A 19,553-nucleotide genomic window follows, 5' to 3' on the forward strand; every position below is an offset into this window, starting at 1 on the left:
TATATATATATATATATATATATATATATATATATATAATATTATTATTATTGTGTGCAGGAAAATCCAATATTTTCAGTTATATATGTAGCGTCTGGACCAATCAAAAACACAATTTTTCATTTGATTTAACAAATCAGTTATTCATTAGATTAACAAACGTTCACAGAAACCCTCCCCCCAATAAACATACTGGGGCCAAGTTGTCTGCGAACAAGGCCCAGGACCATGGTTACCATGGCAACCCCGACACCAGATCCATTTACGACCTAGTGGCATGTTGAGAATTACCCCCTTCTCACCCACGGCACCACAACCCCTCCTGAAGGCACCAACAGCCGAAGAGTCACCACTGTCTCCCAGCCGTAAGTGGCAGGTGTGTGTTCGATTGTTCTGCACCTTTGACATCGCTCGTTGTTGTCTATTCTACTGACAACAACGCCCGAAAAGGGGGAATTTGTAGCATCTGGGCCAATCAAAAACACAATTTTTCATTTGATTTAACAAATCAGTTATTCATTAGATTAACAAGTCGGATATTTTCAGTTATAATAATACCAATAAATAAGTTGAATACATATCTTTTGTTCAGAATATAACTTTAGTGTTTTGTTTTGAAAAATCTAATGCAGTGTACATCATAATTGTGCATTATATTAAATTATATAATGAAATTTGTTATTTATGTTGATAACAGGGTCCCAAGAATGAGCACAGTCCCAATAACCTCACATAAAAAAAATCAAAACTGAGCAGGAAATCAGAATTGGGGTCTGAATGGTGGGAATGTTTGAGTGATCGGTGCTGTGTTTCAGAGCACCGTTGATAAACTGATCAAGAAGACTAACCTGGCGCTGGTGATCGGCACTATTTCAATAAAATATAAAACTTTTTTTCAGGTAGTTCCCAAAGCAAAATTTCTCTCAACTCGATGTACTAAAATAAAACTAAAATTTAAATAAAGTTTTCAAAAAAGCTATATAGACATAAAAACTACTACTAGTGGCAAAAACACACAGTAAAATTATTAAAATAAATTATTTCAGCTAGTTGCCAAGGCAGCATTTCTCTTTTTAATTTAGTTTAACTTGTACTAAAATAACTAAAACTAAAATTTAAATTAAAAAATATATTAAAAAACTACTAAAATGACAAAAACAGTTTAAAGTTCAAATGGAAAATATAAACATACACACTGATTTAAAATATTAATAAAAACTATAATAGTATGTCAATGATGCTCTACTAACACAATACGTATTTTTTGAAGTTGTAAATAAAGATTATTGAGGTATGATTTACAAGATAATGATATTTCAGTCTTCCTACTTCACAATTTCACGTTCAATTCAACGTGTCACCTGGCAATTCTTCGCAAATATTTGCTTTGCTAGCAATTTATGAGTGACAATTGTTTCTACACCTAATTGTTTTTATTTATTTTGTTTTTTGAAGACACAATATTATTTTAACTTCTACAATTCTAATTCCAGGAGAATACCTCTACATGTATTGAGGAAAGTTGTTTGTGTCAGTGATGTGATCCTACCATCTGGTGGTTTGTCATGGTAATGACTGTGCATGTATCGTCCAGCATTTTAATTTGTTAATTATGTGTGGCATCCTCAGGCGACGGGGATGAAGATGTAGAGGAGGGTCGAGAGGAGCGTCTCCCGTCCTGCTACGATTACTTCATGCACTTCCTGACGGTGTTCTGGAAGGTTCTGTTCGCATTCGTTCCGCCCACAGAGTACTGGAACGGCTGGGCCTGCTTTGTGGTGTCCATCACTGTAATCGGCCTCCTCACTGCCATCATCGGGGACCTGGCGGGACTGGCGCTGGTGATCGGCACTCACTCCTGGAGAGAGCAGTTCGTGGAGGCCGTGACCGTCAGCGCAGGTCGGATGTTCAGTTGCTCTCTTTTAAAATAGAAGTGCATTGTATGAGTCACACTGTATAAATGATATGAAAATTCTGACTTAATAAAACACATAATGAGGCTCTTATGTTCTCAAGCTGCTCTTTTAAAAGCTCAGTCTCAGAAGCTCTGAAAGCAAGAGCTCACCTACAATGATGCTTTTGGAAGAATTTGTGCACCTTTACAGACCTGTATGATTTTATTTCTTCCACAAACACAAAAAAGAATAAATAGTGTAGAATTTCCAGTGTGCCATTTTCTGTAACCATAAAAATAGTCCATAAAATAAATGTTAACTGAAATAAAATGAAAAATAAATCATTAAAAAAATATTAAATAATACAAATAAAATAATAAAGTAAATGATTTTATTTCAGCTGGTTCCCAAGCCGACATTTCTTATTTTTGTTTCGTTTAATTTGAAGTTCTAAAATAAATAACTAAAATAAACTAATGACTACATAAGCTAAAAATAATAAATAAAAACATATACATATCCATAAAAAAAACTAATAAAAATTACAAAAAAAAACAAAATTTTAACTAAAATTAAAACAGAAAATATAAAAATAAAGTAATTATCGCTTCCTGACGGTGTTCTGGAAGGTTCTGTTCGCGTTCGTTCCGCCCACAGAGAACTGGAACGGCTGGGCCTGCTTTGTGGTGTCCATCTCTGTAATCGGCCTCCTGACTGCTGTCATCGGAGACCTGGCGTCGCACTTCGGCTGCACCGTGGGCCTCCGGGACACCGTCACCGCAGTGGTGTTCGTCGCCCTGGGCACTTCTATCCCAGGTGTGCTTGACATAATGACACTTCATCCACACTGTAAAATGTCGGAATGTAACTGCGATAGATTCTGAAAAATGCACAACAAACAATTTTCACTTTTCATTGGAAAAAAAAAAAAAAACAGTTTTTCATTTTGTACAGTTTTTAAATGATAAAAGTGAAAAAAAAGCATCCAGTCTTCAGTGTCACATGATCCTTCAGAAATCATTCTAATATGCTGATTTGCTGCTCAAGAAATATGTGTTATTATTATCAATGTTGAAAACAATTGTGCTGATGCATATTTTTGTGGAAACTATGATATTTTTTCCAAGATTTTTTGATGAATAGAAATGTCAAAAGAACATCATTTATTTTAAACAGAAATCATTTGTAATGTTATATAAATGTCTTCACTGTCACTTTTGATTAACTTACTTGATGAATAAAATAATTAATTTCTTTAAAAAAAAAAAACACATATTTGTGACCCTGGACCACAAAACCAGTCATAAGGGTCAATGTTTTTGAAATTGAGATTTATGCATCATCTGAAAGCTGATGTATGGTTTGTTAGGATAGGACAATATTTGGCTGAGATACAACTATTTGAAAATCTGAAATCTGAGGGTGCAAAAAAATCTAAATATTGAGAAAATCGCCTTTAAAGTTGTCCAAATGAAGATCTTAGCAATGCATATTACTAATCAAAAATTACGTTTTGATATATTTACGGTAGGAAATTTACAAAATATCTTCATGGAACATGATCTTTACTTAATATCCTAATGATCTTTGGCATAAAAGAAAAATCGATAATTTTGACCCATACAATGTTTTTTTGGCTATTGCTATAAATATACCCCAGCGACTTAAGACTGCTTTTGTGCTCCAGGGTCACATTTTTTACCTCAAACATTTGAACAGTTGTATTTACAGGTTTATATTACAATTTAGTGAAAGTAAATGACACATACCTGTACGCAAAGCTGCTAAAATTCACATTAAAATTTATTTTGCATTGTAGTATTATTATTAATAATTATATTAAATGTAAATATCTAATACATTGTCTTATCATATATATTTATTCTTTTTTATATTATATTAAATTAGATTAGATCCAGAAATTCTTGGAAAAGTTATTAGCTGATTTTGATCATTTGCAAATATGAAATATTGGCCAGGTTATCAACCTTGTCGATATAAACGTCACTGATGTCTGTATTTTCTCATGCTCTCTGTCTCTCTCCTTCAGACACATTCGCCAGTAAAGTCGCCGCTACTCAGGATCAGTACGCAGACGCCTCCATCGGAAACGTCACGGGCAGCAATGCGGTCAACGTGTTTCTGGGCATCGGCGTGGCCTGGTCTGTGGCGGCGGTGTACTGGGCCATCCAGGGCAAGCGCTTTCTCGTGGATCCCGGCTCGCTAGCCTTCTCCGTCACCCTCTTCACTATTTTCGCCTTCATCTGCATGGGGGTGCTGCTGTTCCGGCGCCGGCCGTCTATCGGGGGAGAGCTGGGCGGCCCTCGTGTCTCGCGTTTGCTCACTACGCTCCTCTTTCTGGGTCTGTGGCTCCTCTACATCCTCTTCTCCAGCCTTGAGGCCTACTGCCATATTGAGAGCTTCTGAAAGGAGAAACGGGGAGCAAACACCACACACACTTATATCTACAAATAAATCTAAAGGGGTTTTGAGGCTCTATAAGCCACATAAATAAAAGTAAAAAATAAATAAAAGTCTGCACACACACTTACAAAACACATCGTTGAATGCACTAATGCAAATCATTCAACTTAGATGAGACCTGGAGGAGAATCTGAGGTGAAAGAGAAAAAGAGATGGATGATGCTGGAGAGAGATGAAAGAAGAGGAGTTTTGTGAAAAAGGAAGCAAAGTGTGTAGCAAAAGAGGGCAAAGATGAGTGTAATGTACTATAAAGGGGGAGCGACGCTGTAAAATAGTCACACTTATATCTTTTAGTTTCTCGAGCTCAAAGGCAGAACTGACGACTTTTGTTTCACACTGCAGACGTTGTCACGCAACAGGTCTTTTTATGGTTCAGGGGCACAATAAATCCGAGTAAAGATAAAAGATGTCTTCAGAACAATAGTGAAGGCATTTTAGATGCTAATGAAAATGCACCAGCAGTCGAGCTGCAGTTTTGCTTGCGATGTGCATCATTCTGTACTAAAGCAGTCATTTATGATTGTTGCTTGACAGATTGTACAATATGAGTTCTTGAGTAAAAGCAAGACCGGCTGAAAGTTGTGCGTCACACTAGACTTCAAGCATGTAAAATTACTTTATTCCCTGCAGTGAATATGCACAGCAGGATGTGATGTCATGTTCTAGGGCTTCTTATTTTGATAAATAATCAAATGTAACTAATATTGCAGTCTAGTGTGACCGCACCTAACTTTGAAATCGTACCGTACAAACCCAAACAAGCTGTTTCACTAATGTTGCCAATGTTTCACCTGCTTGATGTCGGAATGAGCAAACTCAAAAAGTTAAGTTAATAGTAATGTGAAGGGAATGATAAATAACAAAATATTGATTTTGCATAAATATTGACACTATAAGCAGTCCAAGACTTTCAATTGTGCCCTGAAATGACAAAAATCTTTTGCTTTTTAATATTATTTTTGTTAATAATTATATTAAATGTAAATATCCGATACAAAATATTATTATATTATATTCAGAATCTTCAGAAAAGGTACATAAGTTCACCACTGATGTCTATATTTTCTCCCTTTTTCAGACACATCAGACCCAATTGTGCCCTACAATGACTAAACTCTTTTAAGATTCCAGGAATCTGTATTAGGCAGCAAAATAGTGACAAACATAGTCCAGCTTAAGACTAGAATAGAGCAGCGGTAGCTCATGGACAGAAGAATAATTGAAGATGGAATTAAAACATTATCAGAGTCTCAATATTCTGCTAGATTAACTTTCATCCTCTGATCAGGCCATTTTGACCCGAATGGCTTCATTTTTTATTTTATTTTTAAATTGAGTGTTCATCTGAGTCGCATTGAATCTAGATATTTATTTTTACATGAATACTTGTTCTACACCTCAACATTCCCTGTAATTCAACGAACAAAACATCTTATGACATCACAATGACTGGGATCTTCTGAAACGGAACACTGGTCATCGTAATGATTTGAATCTTCAGTTGTTACATTCATTCTGCACTTTCCGCAGCCTAGAGACAATGGAGATCCTCTTTTAAAAGTGTCAATGTAAAAATTCCACGAGAAAACACTCGCCGTCATCTCCATATGCTCAAGCGTCAAGCCACTGGGATGTACGCGAAACTCTTTTCCCATAGCAGTGTTCATAGTATGCTAGGGGGAAAAAAGACATCTCAGTCGATGCTTGCAGTGGCTGAATGGGTACCGTAAATCTTCTTTACACAGGTTTATTAGAAGAACAAATGATTTGGGTGTCAACTTTACTACGGTGCAAAAACTGAAGCATGTTCATTTGATGCATCCAGTGGCTTTACAAGTTCTCATAATGAAACACTAAAGTCAAAATGTCACTGTACAGTTTCTCTCGGCATTGTGTAAACCTGTCTGGGGCGTCTTGATCTAGAACAGTTAAGAGCTGCGTATTGATTGGTTCTTTATAAACTCGTTAGCTGACTAGTCCACTCATAATGTGTGGAGCCGAACGCTGATTGGTCCTTGACAGATTCACAATAAAATGTTGTTTACTCGTAGAGCACCCAGGATCGTGTGTATATGTACGTTAAGGGGATTCTAAGCGTTTTTATGTCGTCAGCTCATCTGTCCAGTCCATAGATGTTTGTGTAAAGCTGTGTGGTGTGTGTGTACTGTGTTCTCTTGCTATACTTCAGGGCTGGACTTTTGTCTGTGGTCTAGTCAGTCGAAATGCATGATGGAGTACATATTGGCAGATCTATAACGGCATGCTTTGACTCTGAAGACATGCATGAATTTGAAGTTTACACTGTTTGTTACTAAAAGGGACAACCATGATGGCTGCCTATGTCAGATCTCTTTTGTAATATTTTGGTTTGAGATCAGTACTTAAAGGAATAGTTCACTCAAAAATGAAAATTTGCTGAAAATGTACATATTCTCAGGCTATCCAAGATGTAAATGAGTTTGTTTCTTCATCAGATTTGGAGAAATGTAGCATTCCATCACCTGCTAACCAATGGATCCTCTGCAGTGAATGGGTGCCGTCAGAATGAGAGTCCAAACAGCTGATAAAAACATCACAATAATCCACACCACTCCAGTCCATCAGTTAACATCTTATGAAGTGAAAAGCTGTGTGTTTCTATGTAACAAACCTTCATTAAGTAGTTTTATAACTTCAAACCATTGCTTTGCAGCTAAAATACGAGTCCTCTGTTTATAATATTGCTTTCTCCACTGAAAAAGTCGTCTCATCTGAATCAGGATAGAAATATGCATCGATCAAGCACCATTTACAAGTGAATAGAGTCCAAAACAGTTCTAAACAAATATGTTGGTGGATTTTGATGTGAGAGGACAACAGGGGATGGACTTTTTCTCTGGAAGAAGTGTTTTTATGGATTATGGACTCATATTTTGGCCAGAACCAATGGTGTACAGTAAACTCAAAACGCCAGAATTGTTTCTTACAAACACGCAGCTTTTGGCTTCACCAGATGTTAACTGATGGACTGGAGTGGTGTGGATTACCTAGGGGGGTTCTTGCCCAGAACAGAATCATACCGCCAATCCAAACTGTATGCTAATTGTCAATCATCTTTGACGATAGTGGTCCTGACTGAAGTGATGTAATGCTACATTTCTCCAAATCTGTTTCCATGAAGAAACAATCTTATCTACGTCTTGGGTGGCCTGAGAGGGATTACATTTTCAGCTAATTTTCATTTTTAGGTGATCTATTCCTTTAATTAACAAAATTTTACTTATTTAAATGCAGATCAGGATGTCGAATTCTTTTCAAGAATGTCTTGTGGTAAAAAAAAAAAAAAAGGCATAATTTTTCACATGCTTTGCCTCACATTTTTTCACATTGAACAACATTCACCTTTGTTTACAGTTCACCAGAGATAAAAATGCTCTGACTTAGAAGTTGTGCAAATGATAAAGCATGAAATCTTGTTTTATACATGCTCAACATCAGCATCAACTTAAACTGGCTTAAACAGACTGTTAATCACTAGGTAGAAAATGCATCAGTAGAAAATTGGGAAAAATGTTTCTTTTCTTTAACAGAGATTTTCATATTTGAAATCTGAAACCCTGAAGGACAGAGTCAATCCTAGAGACTTATTATTTAATATTTAACTAATAACACTTCATAATTGTATCTGTATTGTGTTACATGTTAATGTGTTTGTTTTCTCTGAGTACAACAAACCAAATTGATTAAGACAAAGTGTGCAATATGCGAACCTACCCTGAGCAACCGGCATTGGAGTTAACCCTTCAGGAATACTTGGTGCCTATCCTGGCCCCTTCGCTTGCTTCAAGGTTTTCTTTAGTGCATGTAGGCTTTTTCTTCTTAACGCTACAAACAGAAAGTGCAATAAAGCTGACAAATGACAAGAAGAGTCATAGAGATTTTCTGAAAGTTAACGTTTAGTTTTATCATCACTGATCTTATGTTTTTATGGAATCAAGTCTGGAGTTGATCTGTAGAAATCACCCATTGCCCTGAATGTCAGAAGTTTACTCTTTTTACGACTCTGTTAATGTCGAAAGCTTTGTAAAACTTTTTGGAATACGACTTTGTGACATTTTCAGTAGGCGATTTTTCTATTTCCAAGTGTACTCAAATTGATAGGAACCTCAATAGTTATTGATGTAATAGTTTTTGATAACTATTTCCAAGATGTTTAGATATTCTCAGTAGGTTTACTTGGGTTGCAAGTAATCACTGTATGTTGTATGATAATTGAGATTCCATTTGCAGTGTTTATTAATGCAGCGAATTCATCTCTACACTGCATCCTCACATCTATCTCTCTATCGAGCTATCATTTGTTTTTCTAATGAATTACAAGTAATGTCTCTGTAAAGCAGTTTCTTGTACACTGGGCCAAAGGCTATTTTTATTTATTAATTTATTTACAAGGAATTTAACTCATGATAACAGAGTGAAATACACTAGTTGTGACTGTCTCGTCTGTTGACCGTGTGAAGGGCATGTTCATTGAGTAAAAGGCCATCTTGGCTTTTTTCAACACGTCTTCATGTGTTCTGGTGATGATATTGTATTTCTGATGTCCACCAGCGGTTGGACTGTGTTCATTACTGTAAATGTGAAGTTGTACATGTGCCTCTAATGTACAAAATGCATGAAGTACCTGTTTGTATGCATGAGCTGTTATCAGTGTCGAGGTTTACATTTATATCCCATCTTTCGTTTCTTATTTTGCATTTTTTATTTTACGCGCAGGTATTTTTTTCACCCAATTCAATAGAGATATAGAAAGATTTTAGAATAGAATTGGAAGTGGGGAAGATAACCTATTGACAAACAGTTTGTTACATCTTAATTTCTGCAAATAGAAATGTGAAAAACCTTTATTACTTTCCATGTTAAAAAAATGTCTGTCTTGTCCTCACAGTTTTGTATGTTGTCTGTGTCGACCCCAAACTGGTCTTGCTCCCTGCCTTGTTTTTGTGCACTTTTATCTGTGTCTGTGATCATTCTCTTCTGCCTGTTAAATTACTTTAATAGTGACGGACATTGTCACTATATATAATACTGTATTAATTCACTAGAAAGTAATATTTAAGTTTTTTTTTTTTTTATGGAAGTAGCATAAAAAGTCAAGACAAAACTAAAGGCGGAGGAGATTTGTTTGGAAGAACATGGCATGATGTGTACTGTGTCCCAAGAAGAAAAAATAATGTAGCTGTTAGAGCTCAAGCAGACCTTATTGAATATAGTTTATTTATTTTAAACATTTCCTATTCTTGAGTGTTTTTTTATTAACACACACACACACTATATATATATATATGAATGAAATATTATAAATAAATAGAGGATGCTGTAGACCATGACTGTTCATTTACACCAATCATGCAAATAGATGCCAGAAAAAAAGTACAGTCAAATGTCCAGATCAGAAAATTCACTAAATCCATCAGTAGTTATGCCACCTAATGATCACAAAACTCAAGTTCAGAAAGCTGTGTCTTGGTGAAATAAGTTGTTGTAGTTCAATTATTAAGGTATCGTTATGTTCCTGAAGTTATCATTATGACAGTGAGTTTTCCTTATTCACTAAAAAAAATCATAAAAATGTAGAAACTCGCTGACTTTCACCATTAAAACTATTCTAGAAGTGTTCAATCTCAGAAATGGTACCTTGGATTGCGATATTAAAATGTATACAACAGTTATTATTTCGTCTTGTTTAACACATCTTAACTGCCCTGCTCAGCTAAAAATGGACTATTATATTTTTTCTTAAACCACTATTTTGGACTTTTTCAATTTCACTATTCTCTTAAAAAAAAAAGAAAATTTGAACCTTAGGTATCCTTCGTTCAAAGAGTGAAAAGACATGATGCTGTGTGGGGTTTTGGGTATATTTTTTGTAATTTAATCTCCTTTGGAGCAAAGGTCCCATCTGAACCATTTTTTGTCCCTAATCTGTCACCTATTCTCAAATCTAGAGGTAAGATTGCAGAGTTAGCACACTTGATCGTGTTTTTGTACTTTCAGACCTAAACCACACATCTGGCAACACTAAGAGGGAACAAACGTTTCATGCGCAACTAGAACACACAACTTTAAATCTTATGGCCAGCTTTCATAAGAAAAACTGTACAACAGTTTCATACACTTGTAAAAGAAAAAAATATATATATTGTTAAATATGTTTGCAATTACGCGAGTAAAAAGTTCTGGCGATGCGTAAACTGCTTTGAGAAGAACTGAAAACCTCACAATGGCATCACAATCTTGCACATGGCGCGCCACTACGAACCGACCGGGAGTGACCTCCTCGAGCCGCGGGTACCGTGACATCACGCATCGGACCCCGGCACGCGCCACCGCGGAAAGTCCAATCACAGCTCGCGCTCCACACCGCGCCGTGTGTGCTGTGTGTTCGGACGGTCAGCGGGACTTCACAGGTGAGCAGGTGCGCTGCGCGTAAAGGTTCCAGTTTCCTGTCACCGGAAACGAATTGAGGTTAGTGCGCGATTTTTCCATTAATTTAAACGGGGTATGTGTTTAAATACATTTCTGTCAGTAATTTTTGTGCCGTACGCAGTTGAGGGTCTTCTCACAACATTCTAGCACAGTATGCGAGCTGTTAATTATCTTAAAGACGTTTAAAACAGACCCTGAAATGGTTTGGTGATATATTTCTTGTGTGTGAACCTATAATTATAAATAATTATAATGCTTACGTTTTCTTTGTATGTCGTCCTGACTGAAATCGCTCGAACGGCGTACTGTTGCTATGGTTACTTCTCGAGGAAACGTTCAGTGTCACCTAAAATGAGTTTTAATTTTGTAGATAACAGAATTGCTTTTAAAGTTTTACTAAACACGTTGATCTCTAATGTCCTTAAAGAGAGGACATATGGATATCTTTAAGAGACTCATACTAGAAAAAGTTGACTTTTTAATGAAACAAGATTTCAACATTATTTTTGTCAGCTATGAAAAAGCAGATAAAGTGGCTAAGGAAGCTCTTCAGTTGGAAATAACAGAATGTAATGTTCCAGTATCTGATGTAAAACCTGTATTGAATCTGTACATTCATAATAAATGGCAAATGGAATGAATGCATATACAACAAACTATATGAGGTGAATCCAGTAGTAAATGAAAGAAGTAATTACTGATTTGAACGTACAGTAGATATAACCAGGTTGTATATACAAGATGTCGAAATGGACATTCAAGACGCACTCATTCATATTTATTGAAAGGGGAAGAGAAACCAGTCTGTGACTTGTGTAAGAATTTTTTTTAATGCAAAACATATTTTAATAGTATGTCCAATTTTAAATGATATTAGACAACGATATTGACTAAAAATTGACTAAAATAAAAAACATTTTTTAAAGTCTCTCCTAGAAGAATTTAAGAATTTTTATCACTGATTTAACTGAAAGATTGTATATGATTTTTATCAGTACTGTTGTTGTTTCTTGTATGTTTTTGTATAATTGTTTCTTAAGAAAATGTTATATTATTGTAAATTATGTATTGAAATGATATCGCCATGAATATAGCCATTGTTGCTGATATGGCGTTAAAACATAAATAAATCATTTGCTTTAAGAGACTCTAAAGAGAGGATGTTTACCTCCCATTCCTTAGTGAGAGAGGGAGTCTGGGATACTGCTGTAATAAGGAATCAAATTATGATTAGGAATGGCACACAGAGGCGCGTTTGTGCAGGATGTGTCCTATTGGACTTCTGGGTGGGAGAGAAGAGGTCATGAGATGGAGATATTTAGTGTCTGTAAACACCACATCATTATTCTGCCTTTGCATTAACAAGCTCACTGGCTTCCTTAAGCTTTACTGCATTCTTAGCGGTTGAGCTTGCATATTTGAGTTTTCGGTGTTTGAATGCATTAAACGGTGTTTGGTCCAGTGCTGTTCTGCAAGTTTCTTCTCTCGTTCTCTCTCTCATTCTCATGAACGTCCTCCCAGCCTACGCAGATGGTTTGCTGACATTTCCAGCTCTAATGTTTTAATGAATGAACCGTTGCTATAACAACAGTCAGTCAGTTCTTAATCACTCAAGTTATAATTGTGTTTTGTGTTTGTGTAATGGCATAAACTAGGGATTGCATGATGGGCGAATTACATGAAAATGGTCTTGGTCAAATTTGACTCCACATTCCAAAATCATAAGGAAAAAAATATTTTGCATAAAGAATGGAACTTTATGCACTTACAGGAATAGTTTACCCAATAATCCACAAGTAATCCACACCACTCCAGTCCATCAATTAACGTTATGTGAAGCAAAAAGCTGCAGGTCTGTAAGAAACAAATCCAATAATGAAGGCATTTTAACTTTAAACCGTCAGTTCTGGCCAAAATATGAGTCCATAATCCATAATAACGCTTCCTCCAATCCCCAATTGTCCTCTCACATCAAAAATCCACCCACATATTTGTTTAGAGCTGTTTTAGACTGTTTTAATTTGTAAACTATGCTTGATCTTTGCATATTTCTCTCCTGATTCAGTCCAGATTACTTTTTCACTGGAGAAAGCAATATTATGGATATATTTAGCCATATTTTAGCCAGAAGCAAGTTAAAAATATCTTGATGGATTTCTTTCTTACAAACATGCAGCTTTTTATTTCACAAGATGTTAAACTGATGGACTGGAGTGGTGTGGATTACTTGTGGATTATTGTGATGTTTTTATCAGCTGTTTGGACTCTCATTCTGACGGCACCCATTCACTGCAGAGCATCCATTTGTGAGCAGGTGATGCAATGCTGATTTTTTACTTTCAGACACTGACTGCTGAAAAGACACAGATGATGGCTGCAGATGCTCATATAGGGCACAAAGACGCACAGTAAAGCAGACACATGCTCAGTGTTGCTTACAGAACATGACACAATGGCAACATTCCCTCTTTTCTCTTTCTCTCTTTCTCGGTTTCTCTCACTCAACCCCTTCTTCTATCCTGTATGAGTGTTGGTGGTGCCAAACAAAGATTCTTTCATCGGAAAGAGGAAGTAAATCTCGCCTGTCTCCACATTCCCACTAATGAATGGCAGCGATTTCAGATTTATCATCATAAATACCGAACACATTGTTTCAGACCCACGGCGTTCAGCTTATGTTGTTGTGCAATGCTCTTATATGCTGCATTATCTTTCCCCGTTGGTTAAGAGCATTCAGACTGTGGTTGAATAACTCTAGCTTTATTTACACTGATAAGACAGCTGTGACATGTGGGGCGATGTACGAGAAAAAAATGAGACAGAGAAAGAGACAGGCTGAAAACTTGTCCAGGACATCGAGGAATAAAAATGTTGTCATCATTTACTCACCTTCATTTCATTCCAATCCCATATTTTATTTTTTCAGTGAAAAACAAAAGTATGTCTTAAGTGGTAAGAAGCTTTTGCTTTCTAAACAAGGAAAGTGGATAGACAAGTGCCAAAAACCACAAAAAGCACCATAAAGCTGAAGAACTAATGGCATATAATGTTACTAATGTCAAGTATGGCATGGCATAAAGCACCACTTTTTAAATTGATTGCAAGTGCAAATGAATTTGGAGACTTATCAGTGATTAACAGCTTGAATTATTGTCTTTTTCTTACACAAGTCGTATTGACTATTGCATAGCAGGCTTACGGCAATCAGAAGCTCAGACTTTCATCTCAGAAAAATATAAAATAAAATAAAATAATATGAGCTCTGAATGACATGAGGGTGAGTAAAAGCTAAGGAAAATTTCATTTTAAAACTTTACATTCTAAGTAACCGATCAAAGGGTTAGACAGCAGTGTAGGATCTTAGATTGTCATGCATTTGTCAACTCTCATTGAGGTATTCATGAGATCCTTGAGAATTTATGAGAGGGATATTTGAGGCTTGAAAAGATGAACTTCCTTGGCCTTACAGACACTGATGAGTGTGAATAATAAATGACATCCGCAGGAATAGCTTCTGTAGATCTTACTGAGTAGGCATTGTGTGCGTGAATGTATGCATGATATCTTTGAAATGATTCCTGAATATTTTATCTACTGTGAATTTGCAAACCCTGGTGATCCTTTGTAATACTCACATTTGTTCTGTGTTGTTTAAGTTTACTGATTTACACACAACAGTCACCATTTAAGATCATATATGTTGTATCTTATTGCATCTTTTTATGACTTTGTAGAATGTGTATTGTTATGTCACAATAGTATAGTATCTTGTAGTCCATGACTTTGTTCTAAAAAGTGCTGTGGATGGTTGGTTGTGATGTCACAAAATGGGCAAAAAAATAGCCATGCAATGTATTGATCCCTTGTGTTATTAGACTGATGTCGCAATGTCAGATTATGCTTTTCACCTCTGAGTAGATGATCCACCTGTCAGTCTTATTATTAGAATGAATAGTGTCTTCAGGACCAAGGACAGCTCTAACATGTGACACAAACCCACATCATCCCCACACTTCCCCAAACACACCACAACACAAACTCTTCATTTCATACATATTCACACACCTCACACTCTGTAGAACTGAGTTTTGACGGATTAGTTGAACAGTGTTAATTTAATATTAATTAAATACTTTTATTTTAAACATTTGTATTATGTGCTTTTTTTGTTATTTTTATTAGTATTTGAATATTTCTAAATATTAAAAATATATCTCATTTTTAATTTAAATTTTTGTTATTTTTTATGTTTTAATTTTATTTCAATTAGTAATTTTAGTTGTCACCTTTACCTTTATTTGTATAGCACTTTGTACAATACAGATTGTGTCAAAGCAGCTTTACAGTGTTAAACAGGAAAATAGTGTGTCGATAATGCAAGAGGACAATAGTAAACACTTCAACTTAAGTACTTCAACTTCAACTTATTTCAGTTAGTTACCAGGTCAGCATTTCACAATTTTCATTTAGTATCATTTTTTTATATTTTATTTCAGCTTTATTTCAATTAAAGGGATAGTTCACCCAAAAATAACAATTATGTCATCATTTAATCACCCTGTGAATATTTTGTTAATATTTTATATTTTCATTTTAGGTAAAGATGTAATAATTTTGTTGTGTATTTGTCACTTATAGTTGTTGTTGTTTTAAATATGTCTGTAGTTATTTAGTTATTTTAGTACTTCAAATTAAAGGAAAATTTGAAATGTTGCCTTGGCAACTAGATGAAATAAAATAATTTGATATTTTATTTCAGTTCATTTTTATTTTATTTCAAGTAATTATTTTTTTTTTATGTTTTTTTTTTTTTTAATTAACAATAATAACCCTGACCCACATTCACAAAAACCCATGCACATGCTTATTTGATGTCACCTTTCACCCACTTTTGGATTTGTGCTGAAATCTGGGCTGAGAATCAGACGTTACACACCGCTATTTGTACCGCTTTCTAATCTGTCTCTCCTCCATGCATCTTTGTTAAAGTGGAAGGGGCTCAGAAAGGTCAAAATTGTGAAATTTCCATGTACTGATCTTTACTGGAATGTTCTGATGCCGTTCAGTGTTAGTGTGTTTAATGACATGGAAGATTGACTGCTTGCATTTCTTGTTTAGAAAACAGGCTTCACTGACCCATCGAAGAGGAAGCAGCAGGACAACCTGGGAGGAAGTGACATCACAGCACTTCCTTTATCTTTCCCTTGCTCTTCATATGTTTCTTTCTGTTTCATTCAGTCAGTATGAGGCTGAAGCAGGATGTGAGTCCAGTAGTGGTTATCATATTCAGGCTGGTGGTTTGGCTCTACTCTCTCATCTCTTACCTGCCGTACCTGCTGCTGAGATCGTCCAACTCGCAGTCGTTCTCCGAGTGCTCGCGGAGGGTGAAGGCCCGTTCCATCAGCGGACACCCTTCGGGACCCTACCGGGACGTCGGTGCACTGAGGGCGCTGGCCACATGCCTACAGCCGGGGGTGAGCACACTCGATCGGGTGTTTGAATCCTCCGTGTGCCGCAATCCTCACCTCGACTGTCTGGGAACCAGAGAACTGCTGAGTGAGGAAGACGAAACTCAAGAGGATGGAAGAGTCTTCAAGAAGGTGCGTATTGTCTGTAAGTCCAAAGATCTTACACTTCTGCCTTTCAAAGCTCTCTCGGATGTGTTGAAGAGCAACACTTTTGTAGTTTCTTTTCCCCTGATGTCTACTTTTACCGTCAGTTAAAGCTTTCTTGCACCAAAGTCATAGTTTGGTTTTTCTGAATATGTCTCACTTTTAGTCATTGAAAACTTGCTGAAAACTGGAACAATTGAGATGCAATAGTGCCTTTCTAAAATCATTTAGTAACAATTAGACACTAAATTAAATGTGCACTGCCTAGTGTATGCTACTTTTGGTCACAAATTATAATAATTTATTAATAATTTAATAATTTCAAATTATAATAATAAAACACTACTTGACAAAAGTTTAGAATAATATATATTTTTAATGTTTTAATGTAGTCTTCTGCTCACCAAGGCTGCATTTATTTGATCAAAAATACAGTAAAAACTGTAATATTGTGAAATATTACAATTTAAAATAACTGTTTTCTATTATAATATATTTTAACATGTAATTTATTCCTGTGATGTAAAGCTGAATGTTCAGCATCATTAATCCAGTCTTCAGTGTCACATGATCCTTCAGAAATCACTCTAATATGCTGCTCAATTATTATCAATTACTATTGGTCCTCAATTATTAATAATGGTTCTTTTTATTATCAATGTTTTTGCTGCTTAATATTTTTCTGGTAACTGTGACACTCTTTTCAGCATTCTTTGATGAACAGAAACTTCATTGAACAGCATTTATTTTAAATTTATTTAAATCTATTGAAACACTATAAATGTCTTTAATGTCACTTTTGATCAATTTAATGTATCCTTGCTGAATAAAATCAAATAAATGCAACATTGGTGAGCCTAAGAAACCGTTGTTATTATTCGTAATTATCTTAATTTTGAAATTGTAATTATTCCAAAGTTTTGGCTGGTGGTGTATATTTTAATACTGAACAAGTTATAATAAACATATATTCAAATATTGGACACATTATAATAAACATATATTCAAATATTGGAAAAATGACTATAAACATATATTCAAATATTGGACAAATCATAATAAACATATATTCAAAAATTGGGCCTAAAGTTAATTAGCTAATGCCATAAATGTGATTTGAATGACTTGTTATTGCAGTTTAGTTTTAATAAATGTTCTGAGTGGACTAGTAAGGGAGTTTTGTTTTGCATTGTGTGAAAATCTGTCTACATAATACATCAAACTCAGTTTTCAAAAGGGTAGAGAAAATCTTGTTTTCCATGTCATGACCCTTTAAATCAGCCGGTCTGTAACAAACTGACCTGCAGCATGTGAATGATCTCTCAGTTCTGATGGTAATCCTATTGTCCGGCGCTGGAGCAGCTCACATAGTAATAATATTCTGCTGTGACGCTGCTGTTACTCAACTAAAGCTGTCAAACATGTGCTGCTGCTGTTGTGTAACATGAGAAGGGCTTGATTATATATCACAAACAACTGCTGGGTGTTTGTTTCGGCTTGCTGTGTTGATTTTCTGCTAACATTGTTTAAGAGAGTGCTTTATTCTTACCCTATTCTGGTTCTGATGTGTTTGAATACTCCACAGCAATGTCTAAAACACATATTTGATACTCTGCACGTTCAGTGCATTTTATTTTTTATCCTGAAGGCAACATTTTACAACTTTTTGAATTTAACAGGCTGCTGTCTGTACCTTTAATATTATTATACGTAAATGATCGGATATTCTTTGCATGTAGAAGTGACAACATCCTTGTACATTTTCTGAATAATGAACATTGATATTGATATATAAATATTTATATAATATAAATAATATGGCATTGATATATAAAGGTCTATAAATGTTGATATATGCTTTAAAAGCACTGTGGAGTGAGTTTTTAAGTTTCAAGTTTATTTATCATGTGCACAAAAAGTCAGTGACAGCAGTACAATACAGGAGAGGAAAACAATAAATATTACAAATAATAGTGTTAAAAGTAATAATACTATCCTCAGTAATAATAATAATAATAATAATAATACATTGCGTTTGTAAAAGATAAAGTATCTCTACATAGTACATTAATCTTTTTCATATCATATCAAAAGATTTTTTGTTACTATTCTGAAAAGAGTTTGAACTATCCAATACTCAGCAACTTTATTTAATAAAACATTAGTGAGTGTGTGTGTGTATATAGTATAAAAATATAATGGTAAATTGTAAAAATGTTTCCTTTTACATACAGGAGAGAAAAATTAATATTTAAAATAATAGTATTAAAATAATAGCAATAATAACAATAATAATACTTTGCATTTGTAAAAGTTAAAGTATCTCTACATAGTACATTAACCTTTTTCATATCATATCAAAAGATTTTTTTGTTGCTATTCTGAAAAGAGTTTAAACTAACCAATACTCAGCAACTTTACTTATCTTTTTATCTTTAATTGTAAAAGTCAGTATATTTGTATCAATTTTATATTTTTACATTTTTAAATCTTGGTTTACATTATAAGTGAAAGAAGAGAAAAAAAACAAGTAGAAAAAAATGTAAATGGTGCAAAAATGTTGAATATGATTCCTATAAATTCTCAATGAATTGTGACTATATAATGATCCAATAGGAGGAGCTGTTGATCTATAAAATTGTAAAGTCTGATCCAATGATGGGGAAAAAAGTTGATAGAAAGGACTGAACAGAACAGATGAGCGATGGTCTCTTTTCCTCGAAGAGCAGCTGAACAGAAAATAAAGCGTTTCAAACCCTTTGTGTTTCTCTGCAGGTGATTTTGGGAGAGTATCGCTGGATGTCGTATGATCAGGTGTATAAAGAAGTGAGAGCTTTCGGCAGTGGTTTGGCTGCTCTAGGACAGAAACCTCTGAAAAACATTGCCATCTTCTGCGAGACAAGAGCGGAGTGGATCATAGTGGCGCAGGCCTGTTTCATGTACAACTTCCCATGTGAGTCACACACACACACACACACACATACACGTACATACACACGACATGAGGGTCAGTTAATGACAACATCTGGGAAAGAAAGCTTCATGGCTTTAAGTCCGTACCGTATGCAGTCAGTGTTATATATATATATATATA

The 19,553-nt window shown here is 35.2% G+C and overlaps 1 protein-coding gene and 1 pseudogene across 1 annotated transcript in view; both read left to right on the forward strand.

Annotated features, from left to right (window-relative positions):
• Positions 1-5,364, forward strand: part of LOC107669914 (sodium/calcium exchanger 2-like) — a 95,709-nt gene extending 90,345 nt beyond the window's left edge. The window contains exons 11-14 of the mRNA XM_016462350.1: positions 816-904; positions 1,616-1,721; positions 2,525-2,711; positions 3,946-5,364. Coding sequence (XP_016317836.1) covers positions 816-904; positions 1,616-1,721; positions 2,525-2,711; positions 3,946-4,322 — 759 coding nt within the window. The 3' untranslated portion in view covers positions 4,323-5,364. The remainder of the gene's footprint in view (positions 1-815; positions 905-1,615; positions 1,722-2,524; positions 2,712-3,945) is intronic.
• A 10,513-nt stretch (positions 5,365-15,877) lies between these two features.
• Positions 15,878-19,553, forward strand: part of LOC107669924 (long-chain-fatty-acid--CoA ligase 3-like) — a 21,062-nt pseudogene continuing 17,386 nt past the window's right edge.

The sequence above is a fragment of the Sinocyclocheilus anshuiensis genome, unplaced genomic scaffold, assembly GCF_001515605.1.
Source record: "Sinocyclocheilus anshuiensis isolate Anshui unplaced genomic scaffold, SAMN03320099.WGS_v1.1 scaffold272, whole genome shotgun sequence".
In the NCBI taxonomy this organism is placed as follows: domain Eukaryota; kingdom Metazoa; phylum Chordata; class Actinopteri; order Cypriniformes; family Cyprinidae; genus Sinocyclocheilus; species Sinocyclocheilus anshuiensis.